This window comes from Protomyctophum parallelum (genome assembly GCF_964188405.1).
Source record: "Protomyctophum parallelum genome assembly, chromosome: 7".
NCBI lineage: Eukaryota > Metazoa > Chordata > Actinopteri > Myctophiformes > Myctophidae > Protomyctophum > Protomyctophum parallelum.
The window spans coordinates 20359681-20373891 of NC_139705.1; the positions used below are offsets into that span (position 1 = coordinate 20359681).

Consider the following 14211-nt stretch of genomic DNA (forward strand, 5'->3'; position numbering starts at 1 on the left):
ACGACACCAACGTCTCGCTTCGCACTCAAGTGTCAGCCTGCTAACCCAACTACTACTAGCTCGAGAGCTTTTTGCTACTTTTCGTGATCTCTCACGTTGTCCGTGACACTCGTAGTAAAGACGTATAGTTCTTGTCAACGATGGCTATGTGTACATTTGCGTGTTTTTGTTGTCATCGTGGTGATTTGGAGTCGCTGGCGGATGTTTGGCGTTGCACGATGAGAGCGGTGTGGGACGGAGTCACGACTTGCCCCAGTGTGTTCGTTCCATAGCGGCCTGTTGTTAACGTTAGCTACCACAGCTAGCTATATATCAGTTTCATAGATGCAAAAAGTTGATTTCGGTTTTCAACCAATCGGATCGTACTAGTGTATGTTATTGACGGCCTCCGAAGCTTTGCGCGAATTAGATGCCGTTGATTGACATGCTCCTAAACCAATTGCTGAAAAGGATAGGCGGTCTTGTACGGGAACAGGCAGGTCCTTTAGTTTGTCCGTGCGCAGCCAGCCCAGAAGGTAATGGAGGGGGCTAAAAAAGACAAACTTTTCCAGCCAGCTAACTTTGTTAGCCCGGTTTGAAGAGTTTAGTATCAACATCGACATTTCCTAAATCATTTACTACTTATGTAACTGCAAAAAGAGATTGTTGTACGCAGTTGCGATTTAGTTTGTTTTCCAAGCCAAAGCCTCAGAAGTATTTCTTTGGAAAGCTCATATAATATTGATATTCATAATACTGCAACGTGATCTCGAGAACACACCACGTTCTGCATCCCCATGCTTGTCAACACCTTCATCAAGAATGTAGGTCATGTTTTTGGCAGACTTGAAGCTCATTCCATCACATAGTCCTGTCTGTGTGTAACACACTAGAGACAACTGGAGCCTGTTTTGTAAAACCAAACATCTTGATGTTTTCAAAGCAATTGAAAGTGGTGATTATATGTAATTCAACATTTTATTTTATGTAACCTATAGGCTGTATATATTCTCTCAAAAATAATGATCACATCCAGATTAAAGAACATTGAGCTATTGAGCATATACTGTAGGTTCTAATCCTGCAATATTTTGGCCTACAACTGAGTTCTTATAAAGTTATAGCCTTACCTCACCAGTGTTTGTCTGATATGGCCATACCGTATGGCATTACGATATAACACTGAATTGTTATATTTATTGTTGTGTCTAGACTCTAGAGGCAATGTTGACTGTACTTTTGTTGACGCCACAATGATCAAGTATCATGGTTTGTTTGAATTGTAGTCATAGTACCAAAACCCCTTGGCAGTTAGTTGCCTTTAAAAGTTGTTGAATCATACGTTGAAATTGATGTCGAGAGTGTTTCCAATTTCATTTCAGAATTGCACTGGGGTTTATTGTCCTGTATTGTCTGTTGGCTCTGTGTGGATTTAGCTTTCTGGCCTCGGTAGTTATGCAGACATGGATATAGGATTTCATTTGTTCCATTTACCAATTCTCAGGTTCACTTTGCTTACATAAATACATATTGGCTGTTGTCTGAGCCAGTTGCAGCCTAGAACTCTCATCTCTAACACTCACATTGCACATTTACCAGTACCCCACCTGTGATCAACCAAATACCCTTGATCCTGCAGCGAACCAATCGCTGACCACCTCATTCTCTTCTCTCTTTCTTTACACACACACACACACACACACACACACACACACACACACACACACGCACACACACCCGACCTCCCCCTCCCTTCCTCTTTTTTGTGGGGTCTCCCCTACCCTCTGGCAATTCAAGCCTCGGATTCCAGAGTCTCGGCTGCAGCCGGAGCTATTAATACAGTTTGTTTAGTCAGTTTCCTAGCAGGCTGCATCAAACACTGGAGGGCTGTGGCTGATTATAGCTAGGACCCATTCCCCTACACCTGCTGAGTAGGAGAAATCCAAGTTAACCAGGCAACTTTGCCGGCAGCTCAATGAGAGGGACTGTAATTGGGGCAACTTGGATGAATAGAAGCAAAAATAGGTTGATTTCATGTCTGTGTCTGTCTGGATATCTGAGTACAGGATAACGTCCATATCTTTTTAGATGTAGAATTTAGTGAATTACAATCTGTGATTTTAAGATTTTATTGTCTTCCCTCAGTGTGTCATCTGTTTCTATAGATTAAGAATATTGCTAAGCCAACTCAAGGCAGTGACAGAAACCAGTGGCAATTTCCATTTCTTCTGTCATCTGGTATGCGTGGTAGACTGAAAATCTAATTCTGTTTTTAAGATCAGGCCCTGCAAGGCCAGTTAATGTTCTAGTGTTACTTTGTTGAGATGTAAACTCTAAAGTCTGTTTTCACGCCAGATGTGACCATTTCCATATGCGGTCCACACCCTCTGTATAACGAGGTGGCTGGACTATCTCGTTTACAGACACCATCTCTGCCAAATACACTCAGCAGATTGGGAACACTGTGTGAGAGAGCTAAGTCATCGGCCTGTGTTCGTTGCCTTGCCCCGGAGCTTGTGACGTCTACAAGGAATCAAAATATTACAATCTATCAGCCTTTTGATCTGAATGGGTCTTTTATGGGCAAACAAGATGCGGTCCCATTTTCTTCATCAAGCAATGGAGCTGAGGGAGATGTAACGGCAAGGCCTTGTTATAAGCCTAACACTTAAATTATACTTGGACACACACACACACACACACACACACACACACACACACACACACACACACACACACACACACTTAGTGTGTTCATAAATGGGCATATTTTCAGAACAAAGTGTTGATGCGAGCCACGTCAACTTCTTTAGCCAGAAATACATCATTTTTATGGAGTGAAAGGTTCATGTACAACCAAATATAATTTCACGGTATGATATGCCAGTCCTGCTCCGGCACAAGGCATTAGAAATCATGTGTTGGCTCAGGGTAACTGTCGTCAGCAGAGAAGAGGAGAGGGGATGGAGGAAAATACACTGACTTCAACACTGGAAAGCATTCAAACATTCAGGCCTTGCCAACATAATGAATAAACTGTCTCACTCCCACTCAATAATGTTGCCTAGAGCCCTAGATGCCCCTCAATCCATATAATGGGTGCGGTGTAGGTGAACAGCTGTGTGATCATTAATTGAATACTACCAACTGTACTACCAACTGTATCTGCACTATCTGGTTAATGGGCTAACATGGGGTGCCCGCTGGCCTAGTTGGCCAGGCACATACCACATACAAGTTGTAATGCAGCATCAGCGTGTCCAGGGCCGGATTTACAGTAGTGGGGGCCCACGGGCTAGACAAAATGTCAGGGCTCCCCTCAGTCACGCAGTGCAGTGGTGCACCCATAGGGTCCAGCCACTCCAAATTCTCCAATGCCCATCTTTGTCCGTCCCTGTTGGTGCAATGTTGCACCACTCACTTCAGACAGGTCTTGATTATTGTTTTTTTTAAAGTGAGAGACAGACAGACTAGTCGCTGTGTGTGTGGCGGGCTTTAGACTGGATAAGGCTTTCCACAGCTACCCCACAACACAGCAGCAGTGCAGACGGCAGAGCAGAAGCTATTATACAATAACTAGACACAAATCTCACTTGAATTGGATTGCAATACTTTAAGTTTACAATTTCATCATAAACAAAAAAGATTGCCCCCCCCCCCACCGGGCTGCAGCTGCATGTCTCTCCCCGTCTCTCGCCCTCTTTCCTGTCCGTCTTCACTATTTCAAAAAATATACCATTGGCTAACACTAATTTGTATAACTGTTTTGTGTATTCTATTGTGGGAATGGACTTTTATATTAAATTAGGTCTTTGGTTTGTTTGTAGAAATGTGTCCTTGTGTACATAGTGAGAGGATAGAGATTGATGTTGGTTATATGTTGGTGATGTCGTTTCAGTGGTCTGACGGAGTTGTGTAATAGTTGCCAGACGTCACTTTGAGCCAGTTGGGAGTGCTGAAACATTCATGCCTACACAGACACCACATATCGTCTGATTTAACTTTAATGACCAATTTAAAAAAATTAAGTTCCAATCCCAAACTGTATGTACATGGATTGTTGTTCAGCAGAGCTGTGTAGGAGAGGGGGAGTTTGTGTGTGGTTTTTAGGGGGGGTGTCTGGAAGAGTTCCTCCATAGAGACAGCTGACAGACGGAGACGTAAGCAAGGCTTGCACAGCTTTAGTTTATGTCACTTCAGCTTCAGTCACAGGGGGAGGAGAAACCAAACAGTGGCGTGTGCATATTTGACTCCTGTCAATAGCATGTACTCTGAAAGACTGGGGGTGGGTGGTGAGTGAATGTGTACGTATGCATGTGTTTGGTTTGTAGTGCATTGGGAAGGTTTAGGATTCTAAAGCGTGAAATCAGATTATTTTAATGGATTTCTTTATTGTCCATCTTTTGGACACATTCCAAAAATGTTAATGTGGTATTTGGTGCCCGCCGCCCGGAAATATCAAGCTCCATCTTATTAAATCATTAGACTTTAATTTAAGTCGTAATGGTCTTGTTAATTTGCATCTTTTTATGAGCAGAGGCTTTGGTAAGGCTGCATATTAGCCTAAATAATTCACAATACATAGTGCTTGCAAATGCTTATGGTCACTTGAGATGAGTTATTTTTCTGTAGGACTAATGTGTAACTTGGTTTGATGTTTGTAGGCCAGGGATTCTGCACAACAAACGAATAAATTGAGTCCATTTTATTTGGAATAACTTTTAGTTCTGATGAGAAAAGTTTGATTTGGTATTTCTTGCCATTTGTGTAAACCCCCCCCCCCCCCCCCCCCCCCAGACACTAACCTCACTGATCACACAACGCTGTCGCTGACGAACCAATTTACAGGAAAGAAATGTAGTTGTCGACACCATCATACTGCTTTAGTCAAAAGGCAGTTGATCAGGCAAGGCTTCTATTTGACATAGTCTGTAAAGAGACATTATTCAGAAAGAAACGGTGAGAGAGGTGGAGGTGAAGAGGGAGTGGTGATGGTGATGGGAGAGGGAGGGAGTGAGAAGAGTGAGAGGCGGAAAGAAGGCAGATATCTTGGTGTAAACGTTGGATAATACTGTATACCTCTCTCTGTGAGCAGTTCTGTCATTGGCCAGCCAGAAGCCCCCTGTGTGAAGGAAATCTCACCAGGGAAACTTCATCTTGCTGCCTCTGTGTGTGTTTTCCTACTTGCCAGGGTTATTTTTAAATGGCATTCTGCTTCCTGCCTTGACAACGGACCTCACCATCCATGCTTTGTTGTGCTCAGGACTCGCCAATTCACAAATCAAGAAAGGCCACAACAATGTTTTCCTCTTCTCCTTTCCCACAGTTATATTGCAAGCTCTTTGCCAAAATGGGGGATGACCGGCCTTTTGTGTGCAACGCTCCTGGCTGTGGACAGGTAAACTCTCTCCCTTGTCTTGGGTTTCAGGTGTGTGTGTGTGTGTGTGTGTGTGTGTCTCGCGCCCACATTCATGGCTGTTTGTGGGTGTGGATCTTTTTGTGTAGCTTCTATTGGTTTTATGGCATTACGGATACATGTATTCCACCCAACTGATAATAACACATTTTAAATTATTACCCTAAATATGAATATTCTAAAAAAAACACTTGATTTGTATTAACCATGACGTTTCCGTTGGTGTGCCGTGTGTTCCTCATCTTATTGTCTTGTGAAACAGTGCTAAGTACTAACGTCTCCCTCGGCGGTGACTCACTGACTGCTTCAGTGAGTAATCGGGGCACAGTTATTGTTTCAACCTGTCACTGTAGACTTCTTCTGCCTGCAGACACAGGTTTGAGCCACACGGGTGACTCAGCCGAACAAAACGCTCATGTTGCCTGTTAACAAGCCATATTGTCGGGGCACCTTGCCCGCCACACGTTGGCGGCATACTCACAACAAACTGAGGCAATGTTCTCCCTAGTCGGGGGATATTCAATGCAAGAAACATGATTAAGATTTGGGGCTCTTTAGCTGTCTGACACAGTGTTTGACCAGGTGTAATAGCCCATCCTTTCCGTTAGTGATGAATTATGGCCTTTCCCGAGGACATGCAGAAGAAAGTGTTCATGGATTTGGGATAATTACATACATGTGAATCATGAACATGCAGTGCTCACTGCTCCTCCTGCCGCTGGCTTACAGCTTGAACAACAGGCAGCAGCGCAACATGCGTCTGTTTAGTGAATAATTGATGATTTGTTGGCCTCTTCTCCATCTCTGAGCTTTATGGACACCCGGGGGCAGATCCCCATCCCTGCTAACCGCAGCTCTTTAGCATCCCCTCTGCTTACTTCTCTGACGTAAAACGACGTGCGTATTTCATTTATTGACATCATTATTAATTTAGACACCAGTTTTAAGAAATTAAATATAATGGCAGCTTTTCAAGGAGTGAGTTTATGACATTGTTCCTTAACGGGTTCGCCTTAATTGCGTCTAAACTTTAACATTTAACTTCACAAAAATTATGCCTAACCCTAACCTCACAAACAAACACTATGCCAAACCCTAACCTTAACCCTAACCTCACAGAAATTATGCCTAAACCTAAGCTAAAACCATGTCCGCCCGGGCTAAACACGAAAATATACTCTCCCGATCCTTAAAGGTATATTCAGTGATTTCACTCAAAAAACCTTAGGTTTCGTTTTTGGCTGTGGGACCCAGCCTTTCGTCCAATCAGGATAGAGAGTCAAAAACGAAACCTAAGGTTTTTTGACCCCCAGGGGTTAACTGGGGACAGGGAGGAACTCCTTATATGGCCAGCACACTCTATAGTAGGGAGGATTATCACAACAAAAGAAAAAAATAAGTGATATTTGAATTAAGTGAAATCACTGAATATACCTTTAACATCTGTGCGCAAGCTTAGCAGTTTCAATTGAGAGTCGAGCTGTTTATGTGTAAATGTGCTTGGGATTCAATAGTATGGTGTGACCAGGCTGTGATAATTTTATTTTTATTTTTTTACCAGCTATAGGTGACATTTCAGGAAAGTATAATGAGGCTACATGTGCTCTCCTTTTGGAAAAAAAGGCTTTAGAAGCCTTGGTTAGTATCTGTCATCTCCCAGGTTATTGGCTCGGTTTTGTTTGTTGTGGCACATTCAGATACACAATATCCTTTACACCGTCAGTGTCTCAGTCTGTGTCTGAATGTTTGCTTTTTACTGCTGCCTTTGCCACAGTGGCCTTCCAGGAATTTTTGAGTCATGTGTGGTATATAGAATGAGGAGGACTGATTCCTGGCTCTGTCCGAGGGGTATTTTTTAAAGCCAAATGAACAACATCAACAGCCACCAGCGTTCTTAGCTGCCTGCTATGTTCTGTATGGAGAGGAGTAATCGTAGCTTCCAGTATCTCATACAGGGAGATTAGTTGTGAGATAGTTTCCTGCCCTGTCCAAGCTGCCTAGTTCTGAGGGAAAGAGACAAGTGTTGATATAGTTGTATTGGTGACTAAAAATAACCCCCCCCCCCCCCCTCCAGACACTTTACTGTGTTTCCACTTCACTCTCTCACGACTGAACTAGTAACTACATTGCGGCGCCCAAAATAGGTTGTTGGAGACGGCGGATAGCCCGGTGCGGCTGCTGTGATTATTCTTCCTCCTACGCCTCTTGACTGATTTGCCTCACGATTTATCCAAATAAGAACAGAAGCCTGAGTGTGAGAGTTGGAGTGCATCATCAATAAGTCTGATGTAATCCTTGTCAGAACAACTGATAGGAATGCATGACACATACTGAGACATAGCCTAAAGCAGGGGATCCCAAACATGTTCCTGTTGTGACCCACCTGTGGAGGTACTTTTGGCTCAGGACCTACCAAACATTTTGTGCCTTAAGAAAAGCTAATACATTCTCATTTACCTTATAAAAAAGAGAGATGATTAATATTTATTTATGTATATTGTCATTGTCATATCAGTCTATATGCATTTTGTTCTAAATTTACAAACTTATGTTGCGTTACATATAAATTACAATAAGTTACATGTAAATTATAATGAAAATAAAGTGCTGTGAATATCTGTAGCTTGTTGTAATAGAACTTCTCCATTGAACTCAATGGACGCTGCCACCTTTTTATTTTCTGTTGCCCCGTTACTTTGAATGGTGTCAAGTGGGATTATTTTATATATAGATGGTAGTATATACTTGTGGCCTGTTCCAGAAAAAAACAGCTTGCATATCAGTGACTGGTTTGATGTTGATGAGTCACTTCATCTTTGCCTTGGGGAGTTTAGCAGAATTTGTCACGCTTTCATCCATTGATCAGTCTGCAATTTCAACCGTTCCCCTTGTGGTGCGTGTCTTTTAAATTTTATATAATGAGAATCAGTTCTCAACTGTGCGTGCCCCTGTTCCAGTTGAATTGAGCATTTGCTTAGATATTTGAGGACATGTCCTAGGGGTATAATGGACCCGCACCGGGTGTCTAAGACACAGGGTATTGTACGCCACAGATACAGTGTTCTTTGTTGTATATTGCCTAATGATACTGTATACATGTGTTAGGCTACGTCTCTGAGAGATCGACTGTCTCTGATTATGTGCAATGTGATATCTGGGTTAAGGTGCGATTTGCCTTCAGTTCACCAGGACAAGTAGATACCCACCTGTGGGCTCATTCAAATACTGTACTGTACTGTACTCTTCTTTCACTCGTCCCTTTTCTCTACTTTTAACTCACTCTAGAGATTTACCAATGAGGATCATTTGGCTGTACACAAACACAAGCATGAGATGACGTTGAAATTTGGACCTGCCAGGACCGACTCTGTCATCATTGCAGGTGGGGATGTCGGTAATTATTAACCGTTACCAACAATACAAATTTTGATGATTCTTTTTTAATATCATCAGTGAAACAGTTAATTTCAATATTTGTTATTTTTATTTTTTACTTTAAAACAGTTACCGAGGGTAGGTTATCAGTCATGTAAACACAAATTTAGCATTCCTGATTGCAGGTACAGGTACTAAAGCCAGCATTTATCGATTTGCTTTTAAGCCAAAAACAATGATAACAATGTAACCTTTCAATGAGTGCAATCCACCACTGAACAATGTAACAGAGGTGAGCATGTTGATAAACTGAATTACTTTAATATTGTAAATCATATACAATCAATAATGTGAATCACAGGGGCTATTGTATGAACCACTAAACGGAATTACTTTAATATCGTAAATCATATACAATCAATAATGTGAATCACAGGGGCTATTGTATAAAAAGCTTATAAACTGACACGGTAAAGTTCCTGCACACCACTGTGGAGATTAGGGTTCAATTCCTCTGCAGTGCCTCTGGCTTGGCCGGCACTCCAACATAACGAATTGGCTGTGTTCGAGCCGCAGGTGGGAAGCCAGAAGAGGAGGGTTTCCTCTGTTGCTGCACTAGTAACTCCTACAGTCCGGGCTCCTGTTCAGCAGGGAGCTTAACTGAGAGGGATAACCATGCCTGCGCTATGCTCTCCTGGTAAAAGTCCTAACTGCCAGGTGAAAAGAAGCCGCTGGCATGTGTATCAGAGATGTGGTTGTCTACAGTCTACAAGCCAAGACCAAGACCAACAAGAAGGGGTTGACAAGTTGATTTAAAAAACCGTTTTAACCATGCAAAGGTATTCAAGTGTAAAAGTTTATCTGAATATCGCTTTGTTTTTTTTGTTTTTGTTTTTCTTTGTGCTGTCTTGATAGACCAGACACCTACTCCCACCCGCTTCCTAAAGAACTGTGAGGACGTTGGCTTGTTCACTGAGCTGGCAAGCTCTTTGGAACAGGAATTCCGCAGGGCTGCGCAGGAGGACGATGACAAGAGGACAAAAAACCCAGTGAGAACATAAGGGTTGCTTTTGGGATGTGTGTGTGTGTGGGGGGAGGGGGGGGGGGGTTCAATTGAAACTTTTTATTTTGCAACTTGTACAAAATTGATCTGCTCGCATTCTCACCAGGGACCATATTACTCATACTGCACCAGTTCCACTGGTTGTTCATCCCATTCAGAATCATCAGATCATCCTCCTTAAAGGGTAAGACCACTTTTTCAGAGGTTTGGGTTGTTTTCTTACCTTATTATGGGCAAACTATTCCATTCCATGAGTTATTTCGCTCCGTTGTGTTGTTTATTAGCAATTTAAGAAATTAAAATAGTCGATCATTGACTTCCATTGTAACGGGGAAACAGCTCTCAAAGTCACTCTTTTAGCACATAAACTAACGCAACAAAAGCTGATTCTGACATCAGGAAAACTCACGCTGTTTGAGATGCACCCTCGCATATGGGCAATCCCAGACACAGTCCATTGTGTATGTTTTTAGTTTTAGTTTTTAGCGGACGAGATCAAATCCATTTGTTTACATCCCTGTCGTTTCCAATAAGGAAGTGGTGTACAGTTTTGGTCCAATCAGGTCAGACGCGAACAGCAGTGATTCGGTCGGCGTAGGCATACCTAACGGATCTTCTTTCTACACAAATTAGTCAAACAAGACAAAGTTGACATTTTTTATTACAAATAAAACCGCATGAGTTTTCCTGATGTCATAAACTGTCAGAATCAGCTTTTGTTGCGTTCGTTTGTGCTAAAAGAGTGACTTTGAGAGCTGTTTCCCCGCTACAATGGAAGTCAATGGACCCTATTTTTTATTTCTTAAATTGCTAATAAACAACACAACGGAGCGATATAACTCATGGAATGTAATAGTTTGCCCATAATAAGTTAAGAAAACAACCCAAACCTCTTAAAAAGTGGTCTTACCCTTTAACATACAAAACCATTCATCACCAAGCCCCAGCCCCATCTTAAGTTGTAACACAGCCAGGCCCCCCATCCTATGGAAATCTCTACCTGCATAATGTCAGTCGGAAACAACGACAGCAATTTACTTTGTGTACTCGAGTGCAGTTCCTGTAAGTGATGTACCAAATAGGAGATGGTACAAATATTATAGCCTAATTGCCCGTAATGTTTGCATACATTTTTCATCACCCTGTTTTGCTCAGCGATTTGATTGGCCAACAACATTGGTAAAGCATTTTGGTGTCGATGTTGAAGAATAGTCGAGCATTTTACCATTGTTACTAGTGTCATATTGGTTTAATTTTGGATGTTCAACCTGATCTCACAATACATGTATTTTGTACTAATCTTAACCAAACTACTTTTGACTAGGATTATCATGATCATGACATTTTACTTGACGAGGAATTCGTACTACAAATTGCATTTAATGATTTAATTGTTTTTTTTTAATTACATTTCTGTTTGGCTTTTAGGCTTCATAAGAAACGGGGCACATTATGACAAAATACTTAAATATACAAAGACATTACGTGTGTGTCGCATTGCATTGAGCATGTGCTATTTCCAATATTTTTGAAAAGGTTTAAAAATATATGGATTGTGAGTGTGATTATCTCAAGTAATTGTGACAGGCCTAGTTTTGCCTCAACTAAACCATGCTTTAGGGCCGGGCCGTATGAATAATGATAAAGCATCCCAGTAAAACTGCAGGTACCCAGCTGCAGAAATTAATATGTATTAAGCCATTTATTTCGGCACCCCTGTTTCATCTGTATTTTTTTGTTTGTTGCCACATTCTAAAAAGTGTGCTTGATCACTTGATTATAACTCTCACCCCAAACTCCCTCCCATTTCCTTTTTATCATGGGCCATTTAATAGTCTTATCTTTTATTTTAGAAGTGTACTTTTGTTTGTTCTTCTCCTCTGCCAATGTAATATGCCCTTGCTTTCCCTCCACCCCACCTCTCATTCCCATCCAGCTCCCAGCTCCAAACTCGGTAGCTCTGGACATGAGGCTGCAGACACCATCAGATGTGACGGTGAAGAAGGAGGCGCCTGTAGAGGTGGACTCGTCTCCGCCATGCAGCCCTGACTCCATGTCAAGCAGTTCAGACGGAAGCAACTACTATGTGGAAGCAAAGGTAGCGTTTAAAAAAAGAATGCGTTTACAAACTGATGATAGCGAGCATAATTTGACCTTTTCTTTAAAAGGAGAGAATACATTTCAATGAATTAATATGTATTTGAATCAGTAGCACAATTGTTTGTAAGTATATAATAACTTGCACAATAAAGCCAAACTCCTCAAGTGACATTAAATATATTTTTGAGCTACAGTATGCCTGTTGAGAAACTAACAAATCTCTTTCACCATCATTTTGTCTGAGACAAATGTGTTGGATGGGAAGGTCTTGCCTATTGCTTATCTTCTACTCTCAATGTTTTGCCTTATTGTGAAGCCATCCCTTTATTCCCCAGGACACACCACCTAGGAGTTCAGCCCCCACCCCAACCATTGTGCGACCAGGTTCCCTGCAGCTCCATCTAGGCTTCGACGCTCTTCACCCTACCATGCCTTCACCCACCTCAGTCATCACACAGACACCACCCTCAAATCGTACGCTGGGGTGAGTACACTGCTCTCAAGCCTTTCTTTTAAAGTAATGGTGAGCAACAAGAGGAAATGGAAACCAAATGATAAAAAGAGAGAGAGAAATTACATCTCTGTTTTTAAAATGTGCTGAACTACTGAATACTGAACCTCTAGTCTTTCCTGTTTTACTTCTGTGTAGCTCGCCAACCAGCCACTACCCCATGATGGTGCTTCCAAATGGCCAGACACTGCCTATACTCCCCGGGCCAGGACAGGTGCCTTCTGTCATAAATGTAAGGCACACTTGACATTTCATGTGGAAGAAGGGACATCCGCACACTGCCACTTGCCAGTTCAGAGCAATTTTATTAATTGAGCAACGTTTCGGTCTTGCGACCTTCCTCAGGCTTAATTGAGCAATTAAGCCTGAGGAAGGTCGCAAGACCGAAACGTTGCTCAATTAATAAAATTGCTCTGAACTGGCAAGTGGCAGTGTGCGGATGTCCCTTCTTCCACATTGTATGCTCTCTGTCATCATCGCACCTGCTCCAAATTGCCTGCCGGGTGTGCGGAAGTCTTCTCTCTACACTTGACATTTCACAAACATATTTAAATGTACTGGCTTGCATGGTCTGCGGGTTTAATGAGTGTGTGTGTGTGTCGTGCGTGTGTTCTGCAGCTGGCCCGTCCCATGTGCATGGTGCCCAACATTCCTGGGATCCCCGGCCCTCCACTGGGGGGCAGTAGCAGTGGCTCCAACTCGCCCTCTGGCTACTACATCCACTCTGAGGCCAAGATGGTCAGCACCACATAATTATCTTTCTTCTGGCTCTATATTTGTCTATCTGTATCTCTGTTCTTTTTGTCTCCCTGTTCACCCTCCAGGCACACTTTGCACATCATATGACTGATTTTGAATCGTACTACAAATTGTATTCAACGAACCCCTAGTTTTGTCATGGAAGATAGCTACATGGTTTAGTCCAAGCTTGTGTTTTGGACATCCAATATTAATCGGATCGCTTTTCAACTTGCTTACTTTACCGTTTGATTTCAGAAAAAGAAGTACTCACAATGCAGAGCCTGTAGTTTCTAACAACATACTGTTGTGTATGCAGTAACTGATGTAGAACTAAAACACTTGCAGTAGTCTGTGCTGAACTTGTGACCCAGGCAGGGATTCATTTTTAAATGCAAATTTGTTTACTGAAGCACATTAACTAGGTATGTTTACTGAAGCACAGTAACTAGGTATGTTAACTGAAGCACAGTAACTAGGTATGTTTACTGAAGCACAGTAACTAGGTATGTTTACTGAAGCACAGTAACTATGTATGTTTACTGAAGCACAGTAACTATGTATGTTTACTGAAGCACAGTAACTAGGTATGTTTACTGAAGCACTGTAACTAGGTATGTTTACTGAAGCACAGTAACTAGGTATGTTTACTGAAGCACAGTAACCAGGTATGTTTACTGAAGCACAGTAACTAGGTATGTTTACTGAAGCACAGTAACTATGTATGTTTACTGAAGCACAGTAACTAGGTATGTTTACTGAAGCACAGTAACTAGGTATGTTTACTGAAGCACAGTAACTAGGTATGTTTACTGAAGCACAGTAACTAGGTATGTTTACTGAAGCACAGTAACTAGGTATGTTTACTGAAGCACAGTAACTAGGTATGTTTACTGAAGCACAGTAACTAGGTATGTTTACTGAAGCACAGTAACTAGGTATGTTTACTGAAGCACAGTAACTATGTATGTTTACTGAAGCACAGTAACTAGGTATGTTTACTGAAGCACAGTAACTAGGTATGTTTAC

General features: G+C 42.0%; 1 protein-coding gene across 2 annotated transcripts in view; it reads left to right on the forward strand.

Annotated features, from left to right (window-relative positions):
- Positions 1 to 14211, forward strand: part of asb8 (ankyrin repeat and SOCS box containing 8) — a 37264-nt gene that overhangs the window by 9086 nt on the left and 13967 nt on the right. The window contains exons 4-10 of one of the 2 annotated variants that reach the window (XM_083770120.1): positions 5306 to 5377; positions 8681 to 8777; positions 9686 to 9819; positions 11770 to 11931; positions 12269 to 12417; positions 12583 to 12676; positions 13063 to 13182. In XM_083770120.1, the coding sequence (XP_083626246.1) occupies positions 5306 to 5377; positions 8681 to 8777; positions 9686 to 9819; positions 11770 to 11931; positions 12269 to 12417; positions 12583 to 12676; positions 13063 to 13182 (828 nt within the window). Of the gene's footprint in view, positions 1 to 5305; positions 5378 to 8680; positions 8790 to 9685; positions 9820 to 11769; positions 11932 to 12268; positions 12418 to 12582; positions 12677 to 13062; positions 13183 to 14211 lie in introns of both variants that reach the window. The other variant, XM_083770118.1, reaches the window with a different exon arrangement.